Source organism: Xyrauchen texanus, chromosome 23 (assembly GCF_025860055.1).
Source record: "Xyrauchen texanus isolate HMW12.3.18 chromosome 23, RBS_HiC_50CHRs, whole genome shotgun sequence".
In the NCBI taxonomy this organism is placed as follows: domain Eukaryota; kingdom Metazoa; phylum Chordata; class Actinopteri; order Cypriniformes; family Catostomidae; genus Xyrauchen; species Xyrauchen texanus.
Window position 1 is genome coordinate 17,221,409 of NC_068298.1, and position 23,920 is coordinate 17,245,328.

General features: G+C 35.9%; 2 protein-coding genes across 5 annotated transcripts in view; one reads left to right on the forward strand and one right to left on the reverse strand.

The window, feature by feature from the left end:
• Nucleotides 1-1,505: 1,505 nt before the first annotated feature.
• Nucleotides 1,506-4,604, forward strand: LOC127663119 (uncharacterized). Of its 2 annotated transcripts, none has more exons than XM_052154575.1 (5): nucleotides 1,506-1,682; nucleotides 2,937-3,074; nucleotides 3,253-3,274; nucleotides 3,575-3,649; nucleotides 3,804-4,604. In XM_052154575.1, the coding sequence occupies exons 1-5, from the start codon at nucleotides 1,506-1,508 to the stop codon at nucleotides 4,187-4,189; spliced, it is 798 nt and encodes a 265-aa protein (XP_052010535.1). In that variant the 3' UTR covers nucleotides 4,190-4,604. The 2 variants fall into 2 exon arrangements, with proteins under 2 accessions (XP_052010535.1, XP_052010536.1); XM_052154576.1 differs by having other exon boundaries at nucleotides 2,940-3,074.
• A 926-nt stretch (nucleotides 4,605-5,530) lies between these two features.
• Nucleotides 5,531-23,920, reverse strand: part of LOC127663106 (rho guanine nucleotide exchange factor 6-like) — a 54,281-nt gene continuing 35,891 nt past the window's right edge. For 2 of the 3 annotated variants that reach the window (XM_052154556.1, XM_052154558.1), the window contains exons 8-20: nucleotides 21,193-21,331; nucleotides 20,661-20,720; nucleotides 19,520-19,666; nucleotides 18,609-18,695; nucleotides 18,398-18,479; nucleotides 17,208-17,323; nucleotides 16,920-17,087; nucleotides 14,004-14,024; nucleotides 10,442-10,532; nucleotides 10,222-10,308; nucleotides 9,632-9,728; nucleotides 8,601-8,655; nucleotides 5,531-8,157 (exon numbers count right to left, since the gene is read on the reverse strand). In XM_052154556.1, the coding sequence (XP_052010516.1) occupies nucleotides 8,035-8,157; nucleotides 8,601-8,655; nucleotides 9,632-9,728; nucleotides 10,222-10,308; nucleotides 10,442-10,532; nucleotides 14,004-14,024; nucleotides 16,920-17,087; nucleotides 17,208-17,323; nucleotides 18,398-18,479; nucleotides 18,609-18,695; nucleotides 19,520-19,666; nucleotides 20,661-20,720; nucleotides 21,193-21,331 (1,273 nt within the window). In that variant the 3' untranslated portion in view covers nucleotides 5,531-8,034. The remainder of the gene's footprint in view (nucleotides 8,158-8,600; nucleotides 8,656-9,631; nucleotides 9,729-10,221; nucleotides 10,309-10,441; nucleotides 10,533-14,003; nucleotides 14,025-16,919; nucleotides 17,088-17,207; nucleotides 17,324-18,397; nucleotides 18,480-18,608; nucleotides 18,696-19,519; nucleotides 19,667-20,660; nucleotides 20,721-21,192; nucleotides 21,332-23,920) is intronic. The other variant, XM_052154557.1, reaches the window with a different exon arrangement.

Sequence of the window (23,920 nt, forward strand, 5' to 3'; positions counted from 1 at the left end):
CAAATCTATATACATATATTATATATAAGTGGTTATGGAAAAATTTTGAGAACCACTGACCTAGATCTTGCCACAATGGCTTTACATCGTTATGCATCAAAGTTGTAAAACTGGATATAACTTCACACAGAAAAGTTTAGTAAGTGATTTTATCACAGTAAAATCAAGTTAACACATTTAATATTTATGTTGTGTGGCTATGGTTTTAAAACCAAAAAAGTGTGTATTTTAACATTTATCGACTGGTTCCATTTATTTCCATTGTAAGTTTCTCACAGTAACTGTGTAGAAATTATATTTTGTGGTAATCAACATTATGCAACAAATGCTTTCGATTAAGGTTATCTTGTATTCAACTGTTTAGATTTTGCAGATGACACTTGTTTTGACACTTGTGATTCTTTATTAGCTTATGGTTCCATGAAGTTCATTTAACATACATGGAATGTTCCCACTGCACAAAATGTTATTAGTGGAAAAGGGTTATTTAGACTATGAAAAGGTTCTTCACAAATGGTTCTTCAATGGCATCACTGCGTAAACCCCCTTTTTGGAACATTATTTTTTAAGCATTGTGCCTTAAAGGGATGGTTTACCCAAAAATGTTAATTCTCTGAGCATTTATTCACCCTTCTGCCATCCCAGATGTATCTGACTTTCTTTAATTTGACGAACACAAGTGAAGATTTTAAAAATAATTTCTAATCTCTGTAGGTCCAAACAATGCAAGTGAATGGGTGCCAAAATTTTGAAGCTCCAAAATCCACACAAGTGCAACAAAAAGTACTCCAGATGACGGTTGTTAAATCCCTATCTTCAGAAGCGAAATGATAGGTGTTAGTGAGAAACAGATAAATATTTATGTCCTTTTTTTTTTACTATAAATTCTCCTCCCTGCTCAGTCAATCTCCACTTTCACAGTCTCCATCTTCTGTTTTTGGCGATTCACAGTCTTAATGCATATCACCCCCTACTGGGCAGGGAGGAGAATTTATGATAAAAAAAGACTAAAATATTGATTTGTCTCTCACCCACACCTATCATATCACTACTGAAGACATGCATTTAACCACTGGAGTCATATGCATTACTTTTCTGCTGCCTTTGTGCGGATTTTGGAGATTCAAAATTTTGCTACTCATTTAGTGTCCTTTTTGAGTCCTCTGTAAATTAATTGTTAGATTTCCCCATTCAGTTATTTAAAAAATATTCACAAACAGGCACAAATCTGGCATGTCAGAATGTTTGAACTGCAGTTTTTGAATCTGCAGAAACAATTACAACAATTAAAATGTGTTGAAAGTGATCAGGACTTGGTGACACCTGGCCACTTAAAATTGTGTGCAAACACATGCACTGTTAGACTCAGACCATGTGAAAAGGTGACATCTTGCAGGAAGTTGCTTTCAAATGAGCCCCGTTGCTGGTATGAGCAGATCTCCAGAACTGCATGGGTGTCTCTGGAGTACACGTCTCTTCTCTTATCAACTTATCTTCTCTTCACCATGATAAACACCTTTCACACTAGCTACAATCCTCCACCGGTGCCTCCACGGGCAGGATACAGCAGAACTCAGCCACCAGGCAACACACCTTTAGTCAAGTTTTTGTCTGTGATGCTACTGCTTTTAATGATGCTTACCTTTGGAGGATTCCTCTACCTGTTCCAGAAGCTGAATGTGGTATGAAGTGTTCTTTTCTTGGTGGCTCTTTTTCTCACATTTTATTTACAAGGTTTATTTAAAAAAATGCCTGATTAAATGTCAAGTTCACACAATTTTAAATGATCTTTTAAAGTCTATTGTAGTTTTATAATAATTGAGTATTTATTATAATTTTTATAGTCATCTTGAAAATGCTTCAAGAAACTTTTACCATGGCCTTTTTTTTTTTTTGCTAGGTAAAGACTGTTAATAGTTGTTGTGGTAGAAGAAAAGTAAAAGGTGTCTCAACATAATGTTTATTATATTCACATTTTGAATTTGTTAGCTCACGATGATGGAGGTGTAAACGGTGTCCCCACATCATGTTTACAAATATATTTAGAAATTTTTAGCTAATCATTTGAGAAGAAAACATGTTAGAAAATATCAGATTTTTTACTTAAGTAATTTACATCAATATGATACGCTCATTGATATGCAGAGTAATTTTCAAAGCTCCAAAGCTATATTTAGAGTATGCAAAATCATGACAAAACCATAGAGAATAAATCTGCACTATTGTCATTAACAGATAAAATGAACACTAACAATTGACAAAGGTCTGAGAGGCCTATTCTCGACAGTCTATTTCCTGGGTTGTGTGGTTTGATGAGCAACGCAGCACAATGAGCATCAAAAGAAAAAAGAAAACCAATGTTCCTGTGACAAGAGGAAGCTAAAAACCAAAATACACAACAAATTATATAATCCCACATATGGGTAATTGGCTCAAGGTAACTCAGTAACAAGCCACTTGTTTATTGCCACATTAGTAATAAAAGTGTCATTTGATACAAACCCAGATTAAAAATATCTGTGGGTTTACGTCAATAACAAAATACAAAAAATCCTTAAGGGTCAAGCAAAGAGCACATGTTTAAACATTAACAAAACTCTTTTGAAAGCTAATCATTGAGCAGCATTCCAATACAGCTAATAACCTTGTCTTTGCAGTGCAAACGACCTCTTGGCAAGAAAACAACTCATTAAATGATGTGTTTCTGTGACTCAAGCAAACTTAATGTTACTATAAGTGTCAGTTGACATGGAAAACATGGAAATATTACATATGTATCACTCTGTGATAAATGTATGATTTATTATTTTGTCTATGCCGAGTTTATATAATAAACAAACATCCAAGCTTTACGAAAACAAATGGTTTGGCTTTAAAAGCAGTTAACTTAGAATGTGTCTTTTAATATTAATAAATGGCTTTTTCTTCATCGTCAGCAGCAGCTCCAGGGCAATTACTATGAAGATTTGACAATCCTACAAAGACTGCAGGACTGTGCAGAAGTCAATGTGGGGGAGGATGCAATGATAGACTGTAACAAACTGATGGACAAATATAAGGCTGTCATAGCAAAGGTAAAATTTGAAGGCATATTGACCAAACATGACATGATGTGCTTGTAAAGGGCAAATTAACTTGTTCTTTCTAAATACTTCGAAATAATTATTTCCAAATAAATACACACTTTGTAATATGATGTAAAGAGAAGAATTACTCTCTGTATCATTAATCTACTTTTTCTTCATTCCAAAGAATTCAGAAGCAACTGAAAAAGGTATGTTTTGCACATTGTGCATTTTTAACATGTATCACTCTATTTTGTAAATTTTTACGTAATAAGTATGATTCCTTCATTCTGTTGGCATTTGTGATTTAAGCTATTCAAGACCACTTAATATGATTTTCTGTACCATGTTGGAATCTGCACCAGAAGAAATTCTTAATATATCTATACTTAATACAAATATCTACTTATACTTTTCTAATCTTTTGAATGACAGTCATTTCAGATATGTGCCTTATATTTCTATATTTATTTTGATGAACTCACTGCTGTTGTGTTGCTCTCCTTCAGTGAGGTTACCTGGAATGCATTCTTTCAAAAGACCAGCAGCACACATGATTCTACAGAATGAACATACAGCTAAACGTAAGACCACACCATATATTCACAATACTAGAAGAGCTCATAATGCAGTGGCTGTCTTGATAAAGATGACAAGTTATTTAGGCCTACTATTACATCAAGTTATGTCATTTGATTTCAATGCGAGGTGACAGTGGAATTGTCCTTGTTTTAACAGCCCCCGATGGAAGTTCATCAAATAAGCTTCAATGGGACCAAGACCACTCATTCCTGCAGGAAGTACGGCTCAGCGGTTCAAGGGACATGTTGACCATTCAATACCCAGGAATATATTTAATCTATTCTCAAGTCACCTTCTCCAAACAATCTGACAGTGCATTAATGCAAGCTATAAAGAGTAAAGAACCTCAGGGAAGAAGGAACAAAGACAAGGAGATACTCCGGTCTTTTTGCAGCTTGAACCCAAATAAATCACATTTGTGTACTGCCTCACTTTCTGGGGTTTTCCAGCTAAAGAAAGACCAGCAGCTCTATGTTACAGTAACAAACATATCCTTGGTGAATAGAGACTCCTGCAGCTTTGGATTATTCAAATTACAGTAACGAACAGTCTGGCACTGAACTGTTCAAGTGATGGATGATACGAGTTTGCCAGGGGATTGAACGGATTACAGAGGCACGATAATTAAACATGGAAAATGACACACTGATGTACATGCTATTTGAAAGACATGAACCTGAGATCATTTCCAGTGAAGACTTCTCCGTTACACCATCACATCACAATCCTAGTTCAGGACATAAAAGGAAATTTGACAGGAATTGGGGGACAACATTTTAGTCATATTGTTTATTGCAAATTACACTCTGATGAATACCATGAATATTTTCCAATTATGTAGTAAATTTGTGATAAATTATTTATTGCTAATTTAATGTATTCTCGTGGTTTGCCCTTTACTTTCTGAATTGCTTTTTAATAACTATAATAAAATATTTACCATATTTATTCAGGGATACCCCTACAAAAACAATACTGGACCTTTGATTTGTACTTTCAGTACTTCTTTTAAACTCCAGTTCCCAGAGTATATGAATCTATGCACTTCTCAACTCTGTTATTTACACCATCAGTTACTTCCCAAAGTTCTTGTATCATAAAATTTAGAGTGTCCTTGTGGCATCTCTGTATTGGTAGGACTATGAAATTACATTAAAATATATTAAGTTAGGCTATAAACATCTTAACTAAAGTTATGTGGGTTTCACCATTTCTATCTAAAGTCTATTATGTTGTAGATGTTTATTTGTAAAAAAAATGGCAACAAAGCATGTTAAAACAACATGTGCACAATGAAATAGCTGATATTATTACTATTCCCACTGTTTCCAACCAGACATGAGCTATATTAGGCCTATTATATTCCCACTGATGTCTATAGGTAGAGAGAAGTCCAAATCTTTAGAGTTTGGAAACTAATATGTAGGATGAAATGTGCCCGCCTTCCAGTTGTTTCAACTTCAGTTTAATATTTGCAATCATAAACCAGAGCCAAATACGGTTGTACCTTTTTTACAGCATGCCATCCTCCACCATGGAAACAATAAGTTTTAACTGATATGCGTGCACTCATTTCAGAGCCATGCTCGTGCCTCCACATACAGGAAGTTCTCAGCCTGCTACACTCTCCCCAGCCTGCAGATTATTCATTGTAATATTGCCCCCTCCCCCTGCAAAAAAACACCGTCACAAAGCACCTGTTTTAATATGCACTATGCACATATAGCTCGGCATATCAAACATTTAGAAGGAATTTCTTCATCTTCCCATTCTGGATCCATCACGGGTAACTTCAGTGGAAGTAATTTGAAACAATACAATATATATATATATATATATATATATATATATATATATAAACATGCAAACAGGTGCTTATTATGATGTTACTTTTATTAAAATAATTCGTATTGAAATGAGGGCAAAATAAGAACATAAACAATTGAAAACAATCAAATATTTAAGCATTCATATTGCATAGATCAGCTCTGCACAAAAAAAATGTGTGGTCTGCAGACACGGGCACAAATGCGGATATTCTCCTGAAAGTGCTACAGATATCAGGTATTTCTATTCCTGACACATTCATGACATTAGAAGGACAAAGTGAAATTGAAGCTCCTTTTGTGTAGACTAGTAGCCACATCTTCCGAATTGTGTGTTTCCACATGGTATTGTCATTGTGCACAAATGCAAAAGAAAAGCTACCGATCAACTTCAATCTATTGCATTCCATATAATACACAAATTAATAGACAAATTATCGGAAATAGCAAATTTTTATACTCAAACCACTTTTAGACTGTCTCCATAATAACAATACAATCTAATGGAGTTAACACTTGAAAATAATATTTAAGGTTATGTGGAACACATGGCATGCAAGGTTTATTAAAAAGGCATTAAACACACGCACAAACATAAAATAGATTTACACAGTATCACCATAACAGCATTGTACTGTGCATCTCAGATCACATCTTACTGCCTAAACTGAAGTATTTATTGTAAAGTATACTCTTTTCAAGAGCGGAACTGGCTCTTAGACGAATGCACAGCAATTGTAACAACAAACCAGTCTTACATTTCATTGAATAGCCAATGCTTCAAAACTAACAATGCTTCAAAGCTGACCACTGATAGCTTTATAAACTCCACAAAGTTTTTCTCTATATGGCTCTCTAGATGCATTTCTCCTCTGCATAAAATTGAGGTTGTTCCTTAGAATCACAGCGATTGATATGTAGCACTAGTCATGAACATGTTACACTGGTAATGATCAGATACAGACACAGTATAATTTGTGTAATCAGCCATAATTACTCATCCATTCAATGTGACCTGTTAAGAGTAAATCTGGCAAGTATTCACAAAAAACAAACAAACAAAACTAAACAAAAAAAAGGATCCGATGCATCACTATACTGAAGAAAGAATGAGTTAGTAGAAAACACGTTGCGTGGTACATCCTGTTGCAATTGACAGGAAGCTATTTGCTGCGAAAAGGTTAAAACTCTATTTTTAATTTATACGTTCAAGCCTCCTTAGTATTGTAATGGAGGACAAATATCAGTTCCTAAAGTACCTTGTGTTTCTATGTACACTAGTCCTAAAATTAGTACCAAATCTACAGGAATCAAACATACTGGATGTTTTTTGGTAAAAGTCACATGTAATTGTCTCAAACCTCATAAAAAGGAGGTTGATAATTTTTGTCATCAGAAAATGTTATGGTTCAATTGCCATTATATCTATGATACATACATTTAAAAGGTATAAAAGTATATACGATATACATACATTTTTATGATGGATTTTACTAGTATAGTATTCAGAACTTGCAAAAATATTTCAGACAACTACATCCCTGATAGTTTTAGACTGTTATGACAATGATTATCAGAAGCATGATTATGACATACGATGGCTATTTTAGATATGTAAACCCAATGCTGATGTGAGAGACTGTCTGGAATATCACTCATTTAAAATGGACTATTTAAACCTACATTCCACTGGTGTATTATTAAAAAAAATTTTTAAAGCTTCAAACTAAAAAGATAAAAAAAATGTATCTAATTTCAAGATGGCAAATATGGCACCTCATGTCTATCACATGCAAACCACAAATTCCACAATCCATCTTTTGCATTCCTGACCTAAAAGCTTCCTCAAGCAACCATTTTCACATTATAAAAGCACAAATAGGAAAATACTTCTGGCCAGAGGAGTCCTGCAATATACCTTCATAAAAAACCATTAGCTATGACCTCCAAAACTATCACCTGGATATTTTTCATGTGTGCAATAGTGTCTTGAGTCTGAATGCTGTTGCGCAAATGTCCAAGGCAAATCAAGTCCATGAATGAGAAAAGTGAGGCAGATATTTGTTCAGATAAAAAGAGATTCCATCATCCTTTCAGTAATTTTTACTTGACTGGATTATTTTGAGTGCTTGATTGGGACCAATGGCCAGCCAGGAAAAAAAATAACGGTCCAGGACTACATCAGTTACCCGAGGAGTTCTAAACCACTAACATCTATCTGTAATACTTCCTGCAGCCGTTTTGAACAAATCACAGGAGCATGGAGCAAAACACACCATGATATTCTTCCACATAGTAAGAAATTAAATTCTGCAGCACACAACCAGTAACCAGAAAGTTGAAAATGATCATTGCCTCAGTTAGAAAAAAAGAAACATTATGAAAAATAGTGAGACATTTTTGAAAATTCCAGACATGGTGACTTTCCAATAGCAACATTCAGTGTATTGCAGTGCAGTGGAAAAAAACACGTTTGTGAGGACACACACATAAACACAAAAATACATACACGATAAAAACACGCATGGCAAAGGGCAATCACAGAATGTCCAGAGTGTTCTTCAATGGCCTCCTTCTTCACAGGAACAGTCATTCTTTTGTTTGGCCAACCTCTTGACCACACGTTCCAGCTCCTTACGAGACTTCTGCTCCTCTTCCAGACACTGCTTCATCAATTTATTCTCCTACATTCAAAAAACAAACCATCAGAAAACTATCAGTTATAGTCCAGGCTAATACAACTTTAGTCCAGGCTTAAAACTTAAAAAAAAAAAAAAATTATTTAAATGTACATTTATATAACTATACTTGCATTATATTACCCTGGCAATACAAATAAAAAAGTCAACACTGCTGTGACAGAGTTTCAGGTGTAGATGCTGAGGGAGTGACAGTAAATTTCACATCTTTCTCTCTTCTGACTGTTGTAATTCATCACTATTGTTTACCTCCTTGGAAAGTCGAGCAAACATAAAGCGGATTTTTCCTTCTATTGTTGGAGCAAATAGGCACACAAAAATAATATTTGTCTCCCATATACCATTTTTTAAAAAGTTTACTCTGCTGTAATTTACATCCGCATTCCAAAAACGTAAATGTGAAAAGGGTCCATACCTCAAAATCTTACCTTTTTTAATTCGTGGACCTCATCTTTCAGTGCATATACTGCATCTACAAGACTTCTGGAAAAAAAGGCAAGAAAACAAATACATTATTCAAAACAATAAGGCAAAAACAAAATAATATTTCACAATGTCATTACCAACTTTTCCACCATGGGGCTGAACAGTTCTAAGCACGGTACAGAGCGGTTACAGTAGCATTTCCACTTCAGCACGTTTATAATCTGGTCTCCGCTCGACCGTACTCAACTATGCCGATAGAATGGCTTTAGTACGTGCCGACTCACATTTGTCAATTTTCCAATAGCAAGATAGCTTACAATGCTTTTAGTTGTTTCTAGCTTGACTTATTCGCTAATATTTTGGGAAATGTAATAAAAGTTAATACAAATATTGTATATTTAGTGTATCTTTATGATTTCATGATGATTAATTAATTATTGTAGCCTTCATTTATTTTTCTTCATTATATATTCTCATATATTACTATAATTTAATACTTCTAGAATATTTTGTCAATAAATATCCTTTTTGCTAGTTTGGGAACTATTACTTTTCATGTCCAGTGGTATACACAAGCCCTCAGCAAATGATGACAAACCTCTTGCCTTTTTTTCTTTGCTTTCCTTTTTGGGACAAGGGCTGTGTCTTTTCTGTGCATTAACAAAGTAAAACAAATGAAAAAAGCAGTACTAATCATCCTCCTTAGTCCTCTAACTTTAATGCTAACCACTCTCTCTGCCGGCAAAAGACGATCTGTTAAGTACATTCAACAGATTTCAATACACAACAGTGGAAAAAGAAAACATAACCATGCCAACTGGCACGGATCAGCGTGGTTTTGCGACAAGAACTGTTTTGCCCCATGGTGGAAAGTGGCTGTAGTTAAGCATACTTCATCCAATTTTGTACAACTGGATACCAAATGGATGCTAATTGAAGAACAAGAAGCCAGTAAGTGTTCTGATCATCTTCAGATGTTGGTGATCTACAGTACATGTACAGTATAATTCAGTCATTAGACAACTGAACATACTTCTCTTCAATGACAGTCTGGCCGTTGCTCTTCATCTCCTCAATAATAATCTTTTCTTCTGGCAGCAGGACTTGGGGAACACATTCCTTACGAACAGCTGTGTTAATGCATAAATTAAAGGTCAGATTGTGGCTCCATTTCAAAACCTGCCTTCTAAGGTAGCATCCTAACTGAAATGAAATGTCTGATTGATTTGGAATGCTGTAGATAATCAAAAACTCAAATAGTGCGCTACATGACTCAAATTGAGTTTGGCATCAACATGTGCCAAATTAATGGTGCAAATGTCTAATAAGCATAACAATACATATGTTACAATAATAATGGTTAAAACGTCTGTTTTCAATAATATTACATTATTTTATTCTATATATATTAAATTAATAATCAAAATTTCTCTAGCTTCATCCACCATACTGGATTTATTTTTCTCTGAAGCTGCCTACAGAGGCAGCTCTTTCGGGTTCAGGACAGTGTGTCATTCATTACCTGGCAAAGTGCAAAGTTTGGTATTTCTATTAGTTTCAAACACTTATTACTTATTAAGTACATATAACACTTATTAAGTACATATAGTAGACAGGTCTTACCTGTGGTAGACTGGTGGAGAGTGGCTCCAGTGCAGTAGGCCTCAATCACTTTGAGTATCTGGGCATCCTCCTCTAGAGCTGCTGTACCTGTCAGTCATCAACCAACCACAACTTTATATTATATGTCTATCAGAAAATTTGTACAAATGTATTTGCTGAAAATAAGTAATATTTTTTAGTTCCAGGAAAATTATAAAAATTTTTTTTTAAATATACCTACTTTTTCTTATGAATTCATCATCTGATGGTTTTCTTTCTGTTTTTCTCTTCGGGAGGAACTTCTTGATGGGTCTGGGGCTTTTACTAGAGTCCTGAGAAAACAATCTGGTGTGAATGAAATAACAGTTTTCTTTGAGCTCTGACTAAAGCACAACCCTGTACAGTGCATACAGAAAGTATTCAGACCCCTTCTTGAGATGTTTCTACACTTTGAATAGAGTCCACCTGTGGCAAATTCAATTGATTTGACATGATTTAGTCATGAGGTCAAAGGAACTGCCTGCAGAGCTCAGAGACAGGATTGTGTCGAAGCACAGATCTGGGGAAGGCTACCAAAAAATAAATTGAAGGTTCCCAGAAGCACAGTGGACTCCATAATTCTTAAATGTAACTTTGGAACAATCAGGATACTTCCTAGAGCTGGCCACATGGCCAAACTGAGCAATTGGGGGAAAAGGGCCTTGGTAGGAGAGGTGACCAATAACCCGATGGTCACTCAGGGTGAGCTCCAGAGATCATGCGTGGAGATTGGAGAAACTTTCAGAAGGACAACCATCACTGCAACACTCCACCGATCTGGGCTTTATGGGAGAATGGGAAGACGGAAGTCTCTCCTCAGTGCAAGACACATGAAATCCTGAATGTTTGGCCTCAATTGAAAGCATCATGGAGGAAACCAGGCACTGCTCATCACCTGCGTAACACCATCCCAACGGTGAAGCATGGTAGTGGTAGCATCATGCTGTGGGGTGTTTTTCAGTGGCAGGGACTGGGGGACTGGTCAGAGTTGAAGGAAACTGAACACAGCAAAATACAGAGATATTCTTAATGAAAAAATGGTCCAGAGCACTCAGGACCTCAGACTGGGCCAAATGTTCACATTCCAACAAGAAAATGACCTTAAGCACATAGCTAAGACAGCACAGGAGTGGCTTTGTTACAACTCTGTGAATGTCCTTGAGTGGCCCAGCCAGAGTCCAGACTTTAACCCAATCAAACATCTCTGGAGAGACCTGAAAATGGCTGTCCACTGACTGTCCCAATCCAACCTGACAGAGCTTGAGAGGATCTGCAGTGAAGAATGGCAGAAAATCCCCAAATCCTGGTGTGTAATGCTTGCCGCATCATACCCAAAAAAGACTTCAGGCTGTAATCGCTGCCAAAGGTGCTTAAACGAAGTACTGAGTTAAGGGTCTGAAAACGCCAATGTGACATCAGTTTTTTCTTTTTAATCCTTTTTTTTTTTTTTGCATTGTCCTTATGGGGAGTGTAGATTGATGTGAAAAAAAATAAATAAATAATTTAAAGCCTTTTAACATAAGGCTGCAACATAGCAAAATGTGAAAACATTTAAGGGGTTGATTACTCTCTGAATGCACTGTAGCTAGCCAACATTCATTTGCATCTGAATCCCGAGTGAGAAATTAGCTTACATAAGTTATGACGACATCCAGGATAATTTTATTTCAAATTATTAGGGACTCATGAATGAAAACAATTTGCAGTTGAGAGACCTGTATCTGCTTGTGAACTAATTACTGCAGTCTGAGTCATTTGTTGACTTTGCTACAGAAGTGACAGTGTCGCTGCCACCTTTATGATCTCTTGTTTGAGTGAGTCATCTAACATTGAAAACCTCCAGTTTGAAAGCCTTTTTTACTAAAATTATTTTATCCAACTCCTGAACTTCACTGAAATGACAGTCAATTTCTTTCAAGACTAATACTTTAGGTCTGTAATGGTTAAATTAAATTATTATTATTTTTTTTTTTTAAAAACACTTGGCTTGTAGAATATGTATACCATCCTGTTAATCGTCAAGCAGGGCGATTATTAAAGAAAGCTTTTGTAAATGTTAAAAGGAGGTTAACTATCCAAGATTGTATCACTTTGATACAATAAATAAATCTTCCAATTGGCATACTTCCAGCTGAACAAATGCAAATGAGTTTTCAGTTTGCAGGATTTATACATGACATCAAAATGAAACTAAATGTACACACTGAAAATAACATTCAATATGACATTTCAAATTATTTTTATTTTACAGTAATATGCATTACTGTTGAATTACTCACTTTAGCTAAATGAATGTATAATAATACAGACAATAAGAACACAAGTGAAAAGGCAGCTAGCAGTGCATTGATACAAACAGTGCAACATTATGGCCCTGAGAGATTGAGTTAAGTAAATTAATTGATTGGACTCCTGAATGATTTGCCATGGATGCAAAATTACAAAAAGTGTTGGAAGCCTTTAAACATTAATACTCAAAGCTGACCAACTTGAACATGAGGTCTCAGAAGATTATATAAGTGGAAATTAACAATTAAACCAGGCAAATAAACAGACATTTGTGCAGCATGATTGAGCAAGTCTGCAGCTCTCAGAGGAAAATAAGGTTCCTTCCTTAGACCTCAAGTTAAGTGTTACAGTTACACAAAATTACAAACTATTTTTAAGATGTACACATTTCAATTTCATAACAAAATTCCATCAAACTGAACTGAGTAATCTTTAATGATGTTGAATGCTACCAATATACCTTTGGATTTTCAGATGTATTATCAGTTGATAATAGAAAAATTATCATAAAAAAGAGAAAGCTTTTCATTAACTTGAATTGGCATATTTGTGGGAAATAATAAAATGACATGGTTAAAGTGATGTTTTCTAACCCTACATTAACCATGGCAACAGACTATGTCATTATCCCTTCAAAATCACTAAAGATAGCTGGTAAGAAAATTCTATCTCCCCATTGTTGATTTCTTCTTAGAACCATCGCTGAACATTATTAGACTACCACCAAATCTAAAACCAATTTTTTGTGAAGATTACTCAGCATCACATTTCTGCTATCAAGGACAATGTGTGGTTATGCTTTTCCAGTATACAACAACCTGAGATCTTTGTTCATTTTATATTTAGTTAGTTATGTACTGTAGCTATAAAATAACTTCCTCATAATATGGTTTATATAAGTGAACATCTCCATGGCTAAACATGCACTGTATTATTTAGGGACAAACATATTCCCTGATGTAGTGGAGACAATTTTCAGACACAATGCTATAAAATAAAAAACGAGTCTGTTTTTGTTCTTGAAAAGATGTGAAAATGTCCTACTATTTTAATAAACCACTATTATAGTTTTTGTAAATGCACAAATAAAAGTTTTTCAACATTGCAAATTTTTTGTGGGCATCTTGATTAAATATGAGGAGCTTTAAAATTTGAGAAGCAGGAAATGTTTTGGTTTACATTGTTTATTGTCTTTTCCCTACCTACCAACAAATTGCTGTAGTATCTGATCCCCCTCACATTAACAAATAAATGCAAAAATGTATGCATACGTCACTGTGGAGTAAAGGGAGGATACAAAGCGAACAAAAATAAACCGGAAATCAGAGGCTTGCCAGAGCAAAAGAAAGAAAGAAAGAGAGAAATAGAGAGAGTGTTATATCAAAGAAAAGCATGGATAGAGCATGCAACACAGGTGCTAGCCAAACATACAGACACTGACACATGTACACACACTGACTAAAATCTACTCTTACCTTCAGGATATAAGACATCCTCTAAAGAAATCAGAAAACGGAGAGAAAATGAAGATGTGTATGAGAAAAAAGGTACAGTTTGACAGAAATGTGATGGGGAGAACAGTGAGAGGTGAACATTTCAGTGCGCTGAAAAAGAAGTACAGGTATAAACATGCATTCATGAGTCAGAAAATGTGGCTAACATCAGGTTTGGGAATCAAGAATGTTTAATAAAAAAAAATTATATAGGAACCGAATGATTTTCATTATGTTCAGTTCAGCAAAAAACACAGCAAAATACTGTAAGAGCATGGAAAAAATCAATAGACAACACATATTTATAGTGTTGCTCTTGCTGGTTGCACATAACAACAAACAAAACGGTGCTTAGCTAATCTAATCTAGTTTGTTTTGACTCTTATGAGATGTTTCTTTTTAATGAAGCGGTCAAAAAGAATCATGAATCAGTCTTGAATCAGTTTGAATTTCTCAATGAATCAGTTGGAGTGGTTAATAAATTAACTTCACAAATCACAAACCGATCCACAAGTCATTAATTTCAGTCATGTCTGGCTCAAAATTAACTGAGAAGAAATACTGTTTGTGTTGCGTGTACTTAAGGCTTGTGAGATTAAAATAAGTGTAACTACTGTCTGTTTGGTAACATGGTAATCTTTAATAAAAAGATCTCTATTTATAAAAGCATTTAGTTGCAGTAAACGATACTACAGAGGCCTGTTGCACAAAGCCTTGTTTCTGTGGCTACCCTGGTATATTTGAGTTTATTTGAGCAAACTGTTTTTTCAGGCTCAAGAAGATAGCAACTTAGGCTACATGGTTAACCTGTTCCAGAGTAGGTTTTATTCTGGGTTACAGATCGTAAAATGAAACTGAACTAATCAGCTGCGTGTAAAGTGACATCTGACGCAATGAAGTCACTCCCCCTTTATCTCTCGCTGCAAATTAAAGCGCACAGGGAAATGTATATATTTCATTAATTTATATATTAAGATTTAATATGTTATTACACCTGCAAATTAAGGTATTATAAGATGGGTTTTTTATAAGAACCTTTTATAGTTTGAGCAGCACATCATTTATAAATTTTTTGGCATTTCTTTATGTACTGTACCTGCATGCAGTGCATTATACCGAGAACCTCTAAAAAAATACTGATTGTAGAACTGTTCATAAGGTGATTCTCACACTTTAAAGACAAATGTATTGTGACGAGTCTTTGTTGTATATTATCACACAAAGTGACATTGCTTGCACTTCATTAAATTATATTAGGCTTTTAATTTAAATGAATATAAAAGCTTTTACATTTTCGAAAAATATAAAGATGTGTTTTCTTATTGTGAACCTATGTACTGTAAATTAAATGACACATTAAAGTCAGTTTTTTCTTTCGCAGCAGCAGCAGCAGCGTTTCTTTATGCTGTGTAAATGTAAAAATGTGTCATATTTTCATAATGGTCTCTTGCTCTTCTGCCACAGAGACATAAATCATGCTGAATTTCTTGCGAGAAATAAACAGTGTCAACTATCTACAAGCTTCACAAATTGGCTGCTCATGACATACGGCACTCATTCGTGTACACATGCTTCAGGGATAATCTATAACTCAGGATCAAACTCCGAGTTGACAAAACGCTTGAACCGAGGGACTTGAGATTGCTGAACCCAATTTAAACTGGTATGGCTGTATCTGGTTTTGTTAATTGGAAACATACTCTGAAACTTTATTCAACTAGCTTTGTGCAACAGGCCACAGGGCTTTGAAAAAGAAACCTTAAAATATGTTAACAAAAAAAAAGTAGTTAAAGGAATAGTTCACCCCAAAATGAAAATTCTCTCATTTACTCACCCTCTTGTCATCCCAGATGTGCATGACGTTTTCTTCTGCTGCACACAAATTAAGATATTTCATCGCTGCAGGTTTATACAATACAAGTGAATGGGTGACCACATTTGGACACTCCAAAGAAATCACAAAGGCATTGGAAAGTTAATCCATATGACTCCAGTGGTTAAATCCATATCTTCAGAAGTGATATCATAAGTGTGGGTAAGATACGGATTAATATAGAAATCAATGTTTGCTTGAATCTTCAATCAAGGGTATGCATGAAGAATGTGAATCACCAAAATCACAAGAATGTGAAAGTGAAAGTTAAAAGTGCAGCCTGACTGAGCAGGGAGAATTTATAGTAAAGAATGTATAGTAAAAAATGACAAATATTGATCCGTTTCTCACCCACACCTGTCAAATCGCTTCTGATGATTTTACAGGTGTGGCTAGACATTGATTTAACCACTGGAGCCATATGGATTACTTTTATGCTCACCAGTGTGATATTTGGAGCTTTGAAATCTTGGCACCCATTTGCATGCATTGTATGGACCAAAAGAGCAGAGAAATTCTTCTCAAAATCTTCATTTGTGTTCTGCTGAAGAAAGAAAGTCCCACACGTCTGGGATGCCATAAGGGTGAGTAAATAATAAGAGGTTAACTATTCCTTTAAGACCAATTATTTAAAGGGTAGTGGGATGACTCTTCAAAGTACTCATTTATGTAATCATTCACAAACTCAAATCGTTAAGTGGAATCATAATCGGAACCAGGATGGTTAAATTCCTTATGATTCCATCCCTTGACACAATCTTACAGACATGCAGTGCTCATCAGAGAGATGTTCAGGTGGGCTTTAGGGAGTTTCAGCTAATATGCAGTTATGAAACCAGCTAACATGTTAACCCCACAACCTGTGGTAAAGATGATGGAGGCTGCTTACTGAACAATGCACCAGGCATTACAAAAGTTACAGTCTCTGTGTGCACAGGTTTCCTGTTAGGACCACTGAGCATGCAGAGGTAAATTACGCTCCCACTCAAGAACTCTTATGACTATTTTCCAGACAGAAGGCGTACCTCTTTATAGCCCATAGCCGCAGAGGGCTTGAGGGGCGGCGCAGGCCTTAGGCAACTTAAGGACCAAGGTTTGGTGATCTTGGTGGATTCGAGGGGGCCTCGGTTAGCCACAGGAGCACTGAAACCCGGCAAGTGGTGGGTCATGGTTGTGTGTTTACCCTCAACATTCTTCCAATGCAAAACACATAACAAAATAAGTTTGTCTAAAGTGCATCATATTTAGAATACATATTGTGTCAAGTATGTTGTTTTCTGTAAATTTGCAAGGATCCAAACAAATCCAGACACCTTCAATATTGTCCCAACTGGACTTCCTTCCTTGGCGTAAGCATGAAGATGGTCTAACCACTCCTGCTGCTCCTGTGAACTATTGCAGAACACCATGATGTGATCTATCATTCCTCCTAAAACACAAATCAACATCAACCTCAAGGGAAAAGTAGAGACTTGTTGAAAAGACCATCACTGCTATTCACCACCATAATTTGTGTTTTAGATACTGTTCCCAAGCATGGACTGCTGATTCCTGGTGTAGACATCCTCACATGACTTCTTAACTAGCAGAACCGATTTCACCTAAAAAGCCAGGCTAGACAAGAATTCATGCTGGACTAAGCTGTCTTTTCAGCATGGAAAATGTACCAAAAAAAAAAAAGTGTTAAAGTTTGTGCTTCCTTAACATTTTAGAAGTAGTTTTTTTGCAAATATCCAATAGCGGTAGACCGTTTTATAGTTTTATAGATATTTAGAGATATCGGTTTTATCCATAAATCTGTGCTGACGGTTGCTTTTACAAACTATTGGCTTTCAGTAATTGGAAAACCTATGCCAATTTGGTTTTTAAATCCTTAGTCAGCACTGGAGGATTCTCCAATTAGATCGGAGTGGTTCTGCAGTATAAGCGGCATCTTGCGGTAAAATATAAACAATCACGTGAGGATTTGCCATTTCTAAATCTTTCATCATTGACAACATACATCCATATTTTTGTCCTCACTTCAATGCATATTTTGTTATTTTCACTAGACAATGAAATGTTATATGCAAAAAAAAAAAAAAGTGGGTTATAATTAGGATTTTGGTTGACAAACTATATCTGGGATTGTATTCCTTTTGGACTCATTTGTGGCCTCTATGTCTCTACTCATCATAGTAAGGAAAGATTAAGAATGTTTTTTATTCAGTTATTCATTCTATTAAAACTATTGACCAATTAATCAGTTATTGGACTTTTCCATTACCTTAGTTATCGGTATTGGTAAAATCCACTTTGGTCGATCACTAATATCCCAAATACCACAAATGCCCTCTACTGGTTAAGCTAAAGCTTACTAGATGCTGCTGTTATATACTATAAAAACAGGTCAAGAAACTAGCATTAATAGTACTGGCAATCACAGTATGCATATTTACAAGTTATCGTGATGAATGCACGACACACACATGCTGAGTATAGATGATTATGTACTAAAACAAACCTGTTATCTCAAAGGCATAATGGCCTGTTTCTGCATCCTCTGGCTGTTTGGTTACTGTGGTTCCTGTTAGCAGAATCCGTCCCTATGACACAAGAGGGTGTCAGTCACAAATGAGGCCCCTGTTCTTTGCCCTTTCATACTGTATATAACAGGTGCTGATTGATGAAAAAAACGAATTCATTAGAGCAGTGTAGCTTCCTTTCATACATACCTGATAAATAAAGCCACTCATTCTAGGACTAGCCGACAACATGACTACCACATTAGGAAACAGCATGAAATATCGCTCTTCTTTATCCTAAAAAAAAAAAAAAAAACTTATGCACATTAAATTCAATATGCAAGCAACATTAACGGTGTACAAGTTTACCACCACTAAATAAACACAATCATATTGTTCAAGAGACAAATGCATGTGTATGGCATAACCGCACCCATACATCAAACAAACACAAACATCATGTCTCTATGTCAAAAGGTTTTGTGCACTGCTCTAAAATGGTGGTCATCGTATTTGCTAAAGCACTCATACATGATCGACAAATATCGTACCTTATCTTTAGAAAACTAAGATAAATTTCAGCTAAGCAAAAGAGAGAAAGAGTACATTGAATACATTGAACATGAATGGAAGGAAAACACTCCGAATTACTTTAGCAAGAAAAACAATTTCACACTCATCCTACTAATTTTCCTTCAACTAAACCCCTCCTGATGTTATTAGGGCCTTCATCAGTGCCCTCACATAGTACTTTGTTTTCATTAAGATTGCCATATTTGTAAGGTTGATAATGCATTCAGTGACCACAGATGCAAAACATTTTCAGGGGGGAGTTGAGCTGTTGACACTTGAAAAGTTTCCATTTGTAAGTTAAAACAAGTAATGTGAATCAAGAAATGAGTCTGTCGCTCTGGCTGTTAAATATAGAAGGACCCGATCAGCATTTTTATGTGAATTCCTTGTTTTGCACAACTCCAGACATTTCATAAAGTTTATTCTGACATTGTACCAAAAAAACATTAAAAAAAACAAATACTTTGTACACATGTAACCATGTAGCTGTGAAAATAACATGAGGTTTAGTTTCACTGCCACTTCTGGGTTGACACTCTCTTCCTCACCTCATTTGAGCTGCTCTGCATGTGGACCTGTGACATGTAGACAACCTGACCCAATGATTTCATGTTCTCACCCTCCCAGCCCCGCACTGGCTCAGACAAGATCTGCAACTCCAGGTTCTTTCTTTTTCGCAGATCTTGACACTGAGTCTGAAAAAGACAGTTCAGATCGATTCAGTCAAACAGATATTAATGAGTTACAAAACATATGCATTTCATAAAATGAGAAAGGGGAAAGCCAAAAGTAAAATGGATACTGAAAATGTAACTAATGCGTAATTAAACATTGTTTAATAATCCAGTATATAGCAGTTACTTATGCGATTAACAAAACTTAAGTAGAGAATACAAAAAAATTGTGGATTGCAGTAGTAAAATATTGTTGACTTGGTGTGAAAGGTGCTCAAAAAACATCTCTTTTTCCATTCCAAAATTTCAGAATTTTTCTAAGACCTTCAGATCATTTCCTAAAAACAACCTGGAAAATGAGAGTATATTCTTCTGACTGGTGAATCTGTTGCAGAACACAGAGGTTGTTCTTTCTCTTCTACATATTGCAAGTCTTACAAGGCATAACATTTATGTTCCTAGCTGATGCTTTCCTAGCAAAATAACTTACAATAAAGTGCACAAATCACAGTTTCGGCATCTACCAGGACAGGTAACTAAGAAAACTTCAGAACAGGGGTAGACCAAATCTACATTCTGCCTCCTCTAGTGTGGTCTAAAGTACAAAAATGGGACTCTCCCTCACCTGGTAGAGAGAGAGGGAAGAAAAAAAAAAAAGAAAAGGTGAAATGTTCCACAGAACACAGAGTTCCAAATAACCTATGCTATAATTTACTACACTGAGACACATTTGACCTCAGAAGTAACTGTCTATGGAATGACTCATCAATTCCTCATTTGTTTTTTTAGACCACATCTTATAGAGTCACATTTGGAAACCTTAACCTTTACATTTCAGGTAATGAGGGTAAAAGGGAATTGGAGAGAAAAGATTTGAAATGTTTTGCCCTATAACAGGAAACTTCTCACTTCGGTCAAAACTCTGAACATGAGAAGACAAAATCACGAATAGAAGTGACACACAAGTACCAAGATAAACTCTAAATGGCAAGTATATAAGAGAACTGCAACATACCACAAGATTTTTAAAAGCAACTGTTGCTTTCAGAATGTCGCTGTAATCTGGATGGGCTTCCTAAAAGGAAACAAAGAGACAATATTTTACATTAACATACATTGTAAGCAATGAAAACGGTTACATGAATGTCCATTAGTGTTGCACAATACATTTTTAAATAAATAAATTCAAGATTACATTTACAGCTGCTGCGATTATTCATGTAAAATGTTGATAAAGCAACCAATTTAGATCTAGTTTCATTGTGACAAAATATTGTATTTGAGGTGTTTTTTTTTTGCAGCATTAGAGCACTATAACAAATCAGTCACATTTGTTGTGGGCATGAATGCACTGGTGAGTCAGAAGGCCTATTAGAAAGGACAATATGTCTGATCCACATATGCATTAAGTATTTTAATACAATTTCCATTCATCAAAATTAACAAAGCGATTACAATATCAAGGCAAATAATTGACAATATTTATTTTTGTCAAAATCGTGCAGCCCTACAGTCTATAAGTCTTGATCTTGGTGGCTTGTAGTTACCTCCACATGTCTCTCGAGCTCCTGCAGGAGAGTGGGGTACTTGTCGAGCCTCATGAAGGGTTTACTAAGGCTGGTGGTAAGAGTTAAAATCCCAGGAGCACTGGCGCCTTGACTCTCCATGAATTTGTCCAACTCTTCACTGTATAAGATATAAAGGTAGAGTTTTCTTTGAGACAGACTATTGTGGAGTTCCTGTAGAGTTCTTGTAGCTTAAACTGGTAAATCATGGTGCTAGCAATGACAAGGTCATGGGTTCGATTCCAAGGGAAGATACTGAACAGAGATTGAAATGAACACCTGACAACTGAGGGTATTTAATGCACAGTGGTGGGTAATTTTGCTAATCTATAAATATATTTGCTGTCCATGCATAAACACATGACATACAGTACAAATATAAAAAAATCTAAGTGTTTGTAAAAATTGGGCATTCACCTGCTACTTTAATTTCAAACCCTGATGCTTAAAAAACAATATATCCCCTTTTGCCAAAAGCATAAATCTGGATTCCAACCCTTTTTGACAAATGAATTTCCATGACCTTTCCAAGTATTTGTGATTACTAAATACATATTTTTAAAGGGGTTATGACATAAGGTATAACATTTTCCTTGATTTTTTTGACATATGAAGCCATTGTGCTATAAATACATACCGCAAGTTTCAGAACAGAAAATGTTCTCCTTAATAGAAAAATAGAATTTATTAAAACCAAGATCTAGAAACGGGCTGTTTGGAATTTGTGGAACTTGTGACATCACAAGGACCAAATACATCTGCATATGACTGCCTTCAGCAAGACATCAATGCCTGTTTTTCATCATTGCACCCTTGGCCCCACCCACTGTTGTTCACAGTCAGTCACAGGTGAAGAGGAGGGAAGGCCTGTCATGGGAGATTCATCTACAGCAAAGGGAAATTACACAGGCCACCTTCATGTGCCTATCTGGATTTAAATGTTTTTCTACAATAGATGAATGGCTTTGACCTTTATCATGCACCTTGCGCTGGTTTTAAAAGACGCAATATCAAGTTCGGTCTCTATATAGAAGATTCTTTTTAATTCAACTGTGCTGTTTCCTGTTGTTTTGAAGGTGACCTGGACCGTTTTTGCACCCATCTGTGCTATATTTAATTGTTGGTCTTTTGTAAGCATGCACCATATGGATGTCATTTATAGTTTTGATGCATTACCGGCAATGTGTGCCGCATTTTAAGAGCGGTACAATAGCAACGGCGAGCTCTGCGCACTTTGCAAGTTTAAATACTTTTAATGACATAAACCAGTGAGATTCTATACACTCCATAACAGTTCTAGGAGGACAATATGTCAAAGAATTCAAAATCCTCAGGCTCTGGAGATATTAAATGACACTTACGTGCTCAAGCTGACACCCCCGAGCAGGCTGCAAGCCTGGGAGTCGATTTAGTCGGGGAGGTGCTGGAAATGTGGCGAGAGATGCTGAACATGTCAGCATTGCTGACTAAGGTCATTGCTGACCTGGAGGGTCTTGCTCCGATACGTTGATCGATCTCTACCATGGAGGCAAAGTTCAATGATGTGGTTACAAGAGTGGGGGATGTCGAGAAATGGATCGGAATTACCTGCTAATCCACTTGTGACCAAGGTGGATTTGGAGCATGTTTGGAGAAGTTGGAGGACATGCAGAAACCATAGCCAGCGGAATAACGTAGAATTGTCAGAGTTCCTGAGGGAGTAGAGGGACAAGATAGTTGAACTTCCTGGATGGGCTCTTTCCGAATCTGCTCGACATAGCAGGCCATAAGCTGGAAATCGAGCGAACTCACAGGTTTCCTGCTCGGCAACTCGCGGAGGGAGACCCCGATCAATTCTGGCCAAAACCATCTGATAAAGATCTTGTGTTACACGCGTTGAGGAGTAAAGGAACGCAAATTACCTTTGCGTATTCAGAACATTTAATTGTGGATTGTGCATTTTGGCTCATATCAGCGTAAATTGCAATATTATTCAAGCTTTGCAAAGGAACTGAAAGATAGAGCAGTCAAACACTACAAGACCCTTCAGTAACTGGTTTCATTCACAAATGTTTCAAATGTCATGACTGTTTGATTTTTTGCTGTGCTTGAGTGAACATTTTGATACATTCAGATGAAATGTGTTTGCTGTACATAGTGTTAACCCAGAAATTCAGTTTTAAAAATTATAATGTAAAGTTTTTTTCTTTTTCTTTCAATTGAGTTTCAAAATGGCTGTATTTCAGGAACTGCACGAAGTTAGCCAATTAGAACAGTGGGTGTTTATATTGAAGTCTTAAAGGGCCAGATAGCTTGAAACCGAGGGCCAAAGACAGGGTGGAAAATGATCATATATTATTAAAATATGATCGTTTGGTGCAGAAAAACTTTACATTAACTGACATTATAAGTGGACCTCAGGGAAGATAATACAATTATAAAAAAATAAAATAAAAAATAAAAAACAGCAGGGCTGTGTCTCGTTTGGAAGGATGAGTCCTCAAGAGGTCGCATTTGTCGGCCGCATACGTCATCGAGTCTGTCTCATTTCAGAAAAGCGAGTAGGACACTTCAAATGCGACCTTCTTTCACGGGAATTCTGAAGATGCATGAAGTGTATCCTTCTTGGGCAATCACAAACCACAATAATTTGCTTGAACGGAAATGAAAAATACATTAATTTAAGTACCTCAGTAGATGGGTACAGAGTACATAATATGTATAATTATAT

What these genes read in the sequence shown, in the direction of transcription:
- LOC127663119 (XM_052154575.1), top strand. Translation starts at nt 1,506, where the DNA reads ATGATAAACACCTTTCACACTAGCTACAATCCTCCACCGGTGCCTCCA. An exon ending in ATAAGGCTGTCATAGCAAAG is followed by an intron (nt 3,075 to 3,252) that starts GTAAAATTTGAA and finishes TTCATTCCAAAG; the next exon opens with AATTCAGAAGCAACTGAAAA. An exon ending in TTCAGAAGCAACTGAAAAAG is followed by an intron (nt 3,275 to 3,574) that starts GTATGTTTTGCA and finishes GCTCTCCTTCAG; the next exon opens with TGAGGTTACCTGGAATGCAT.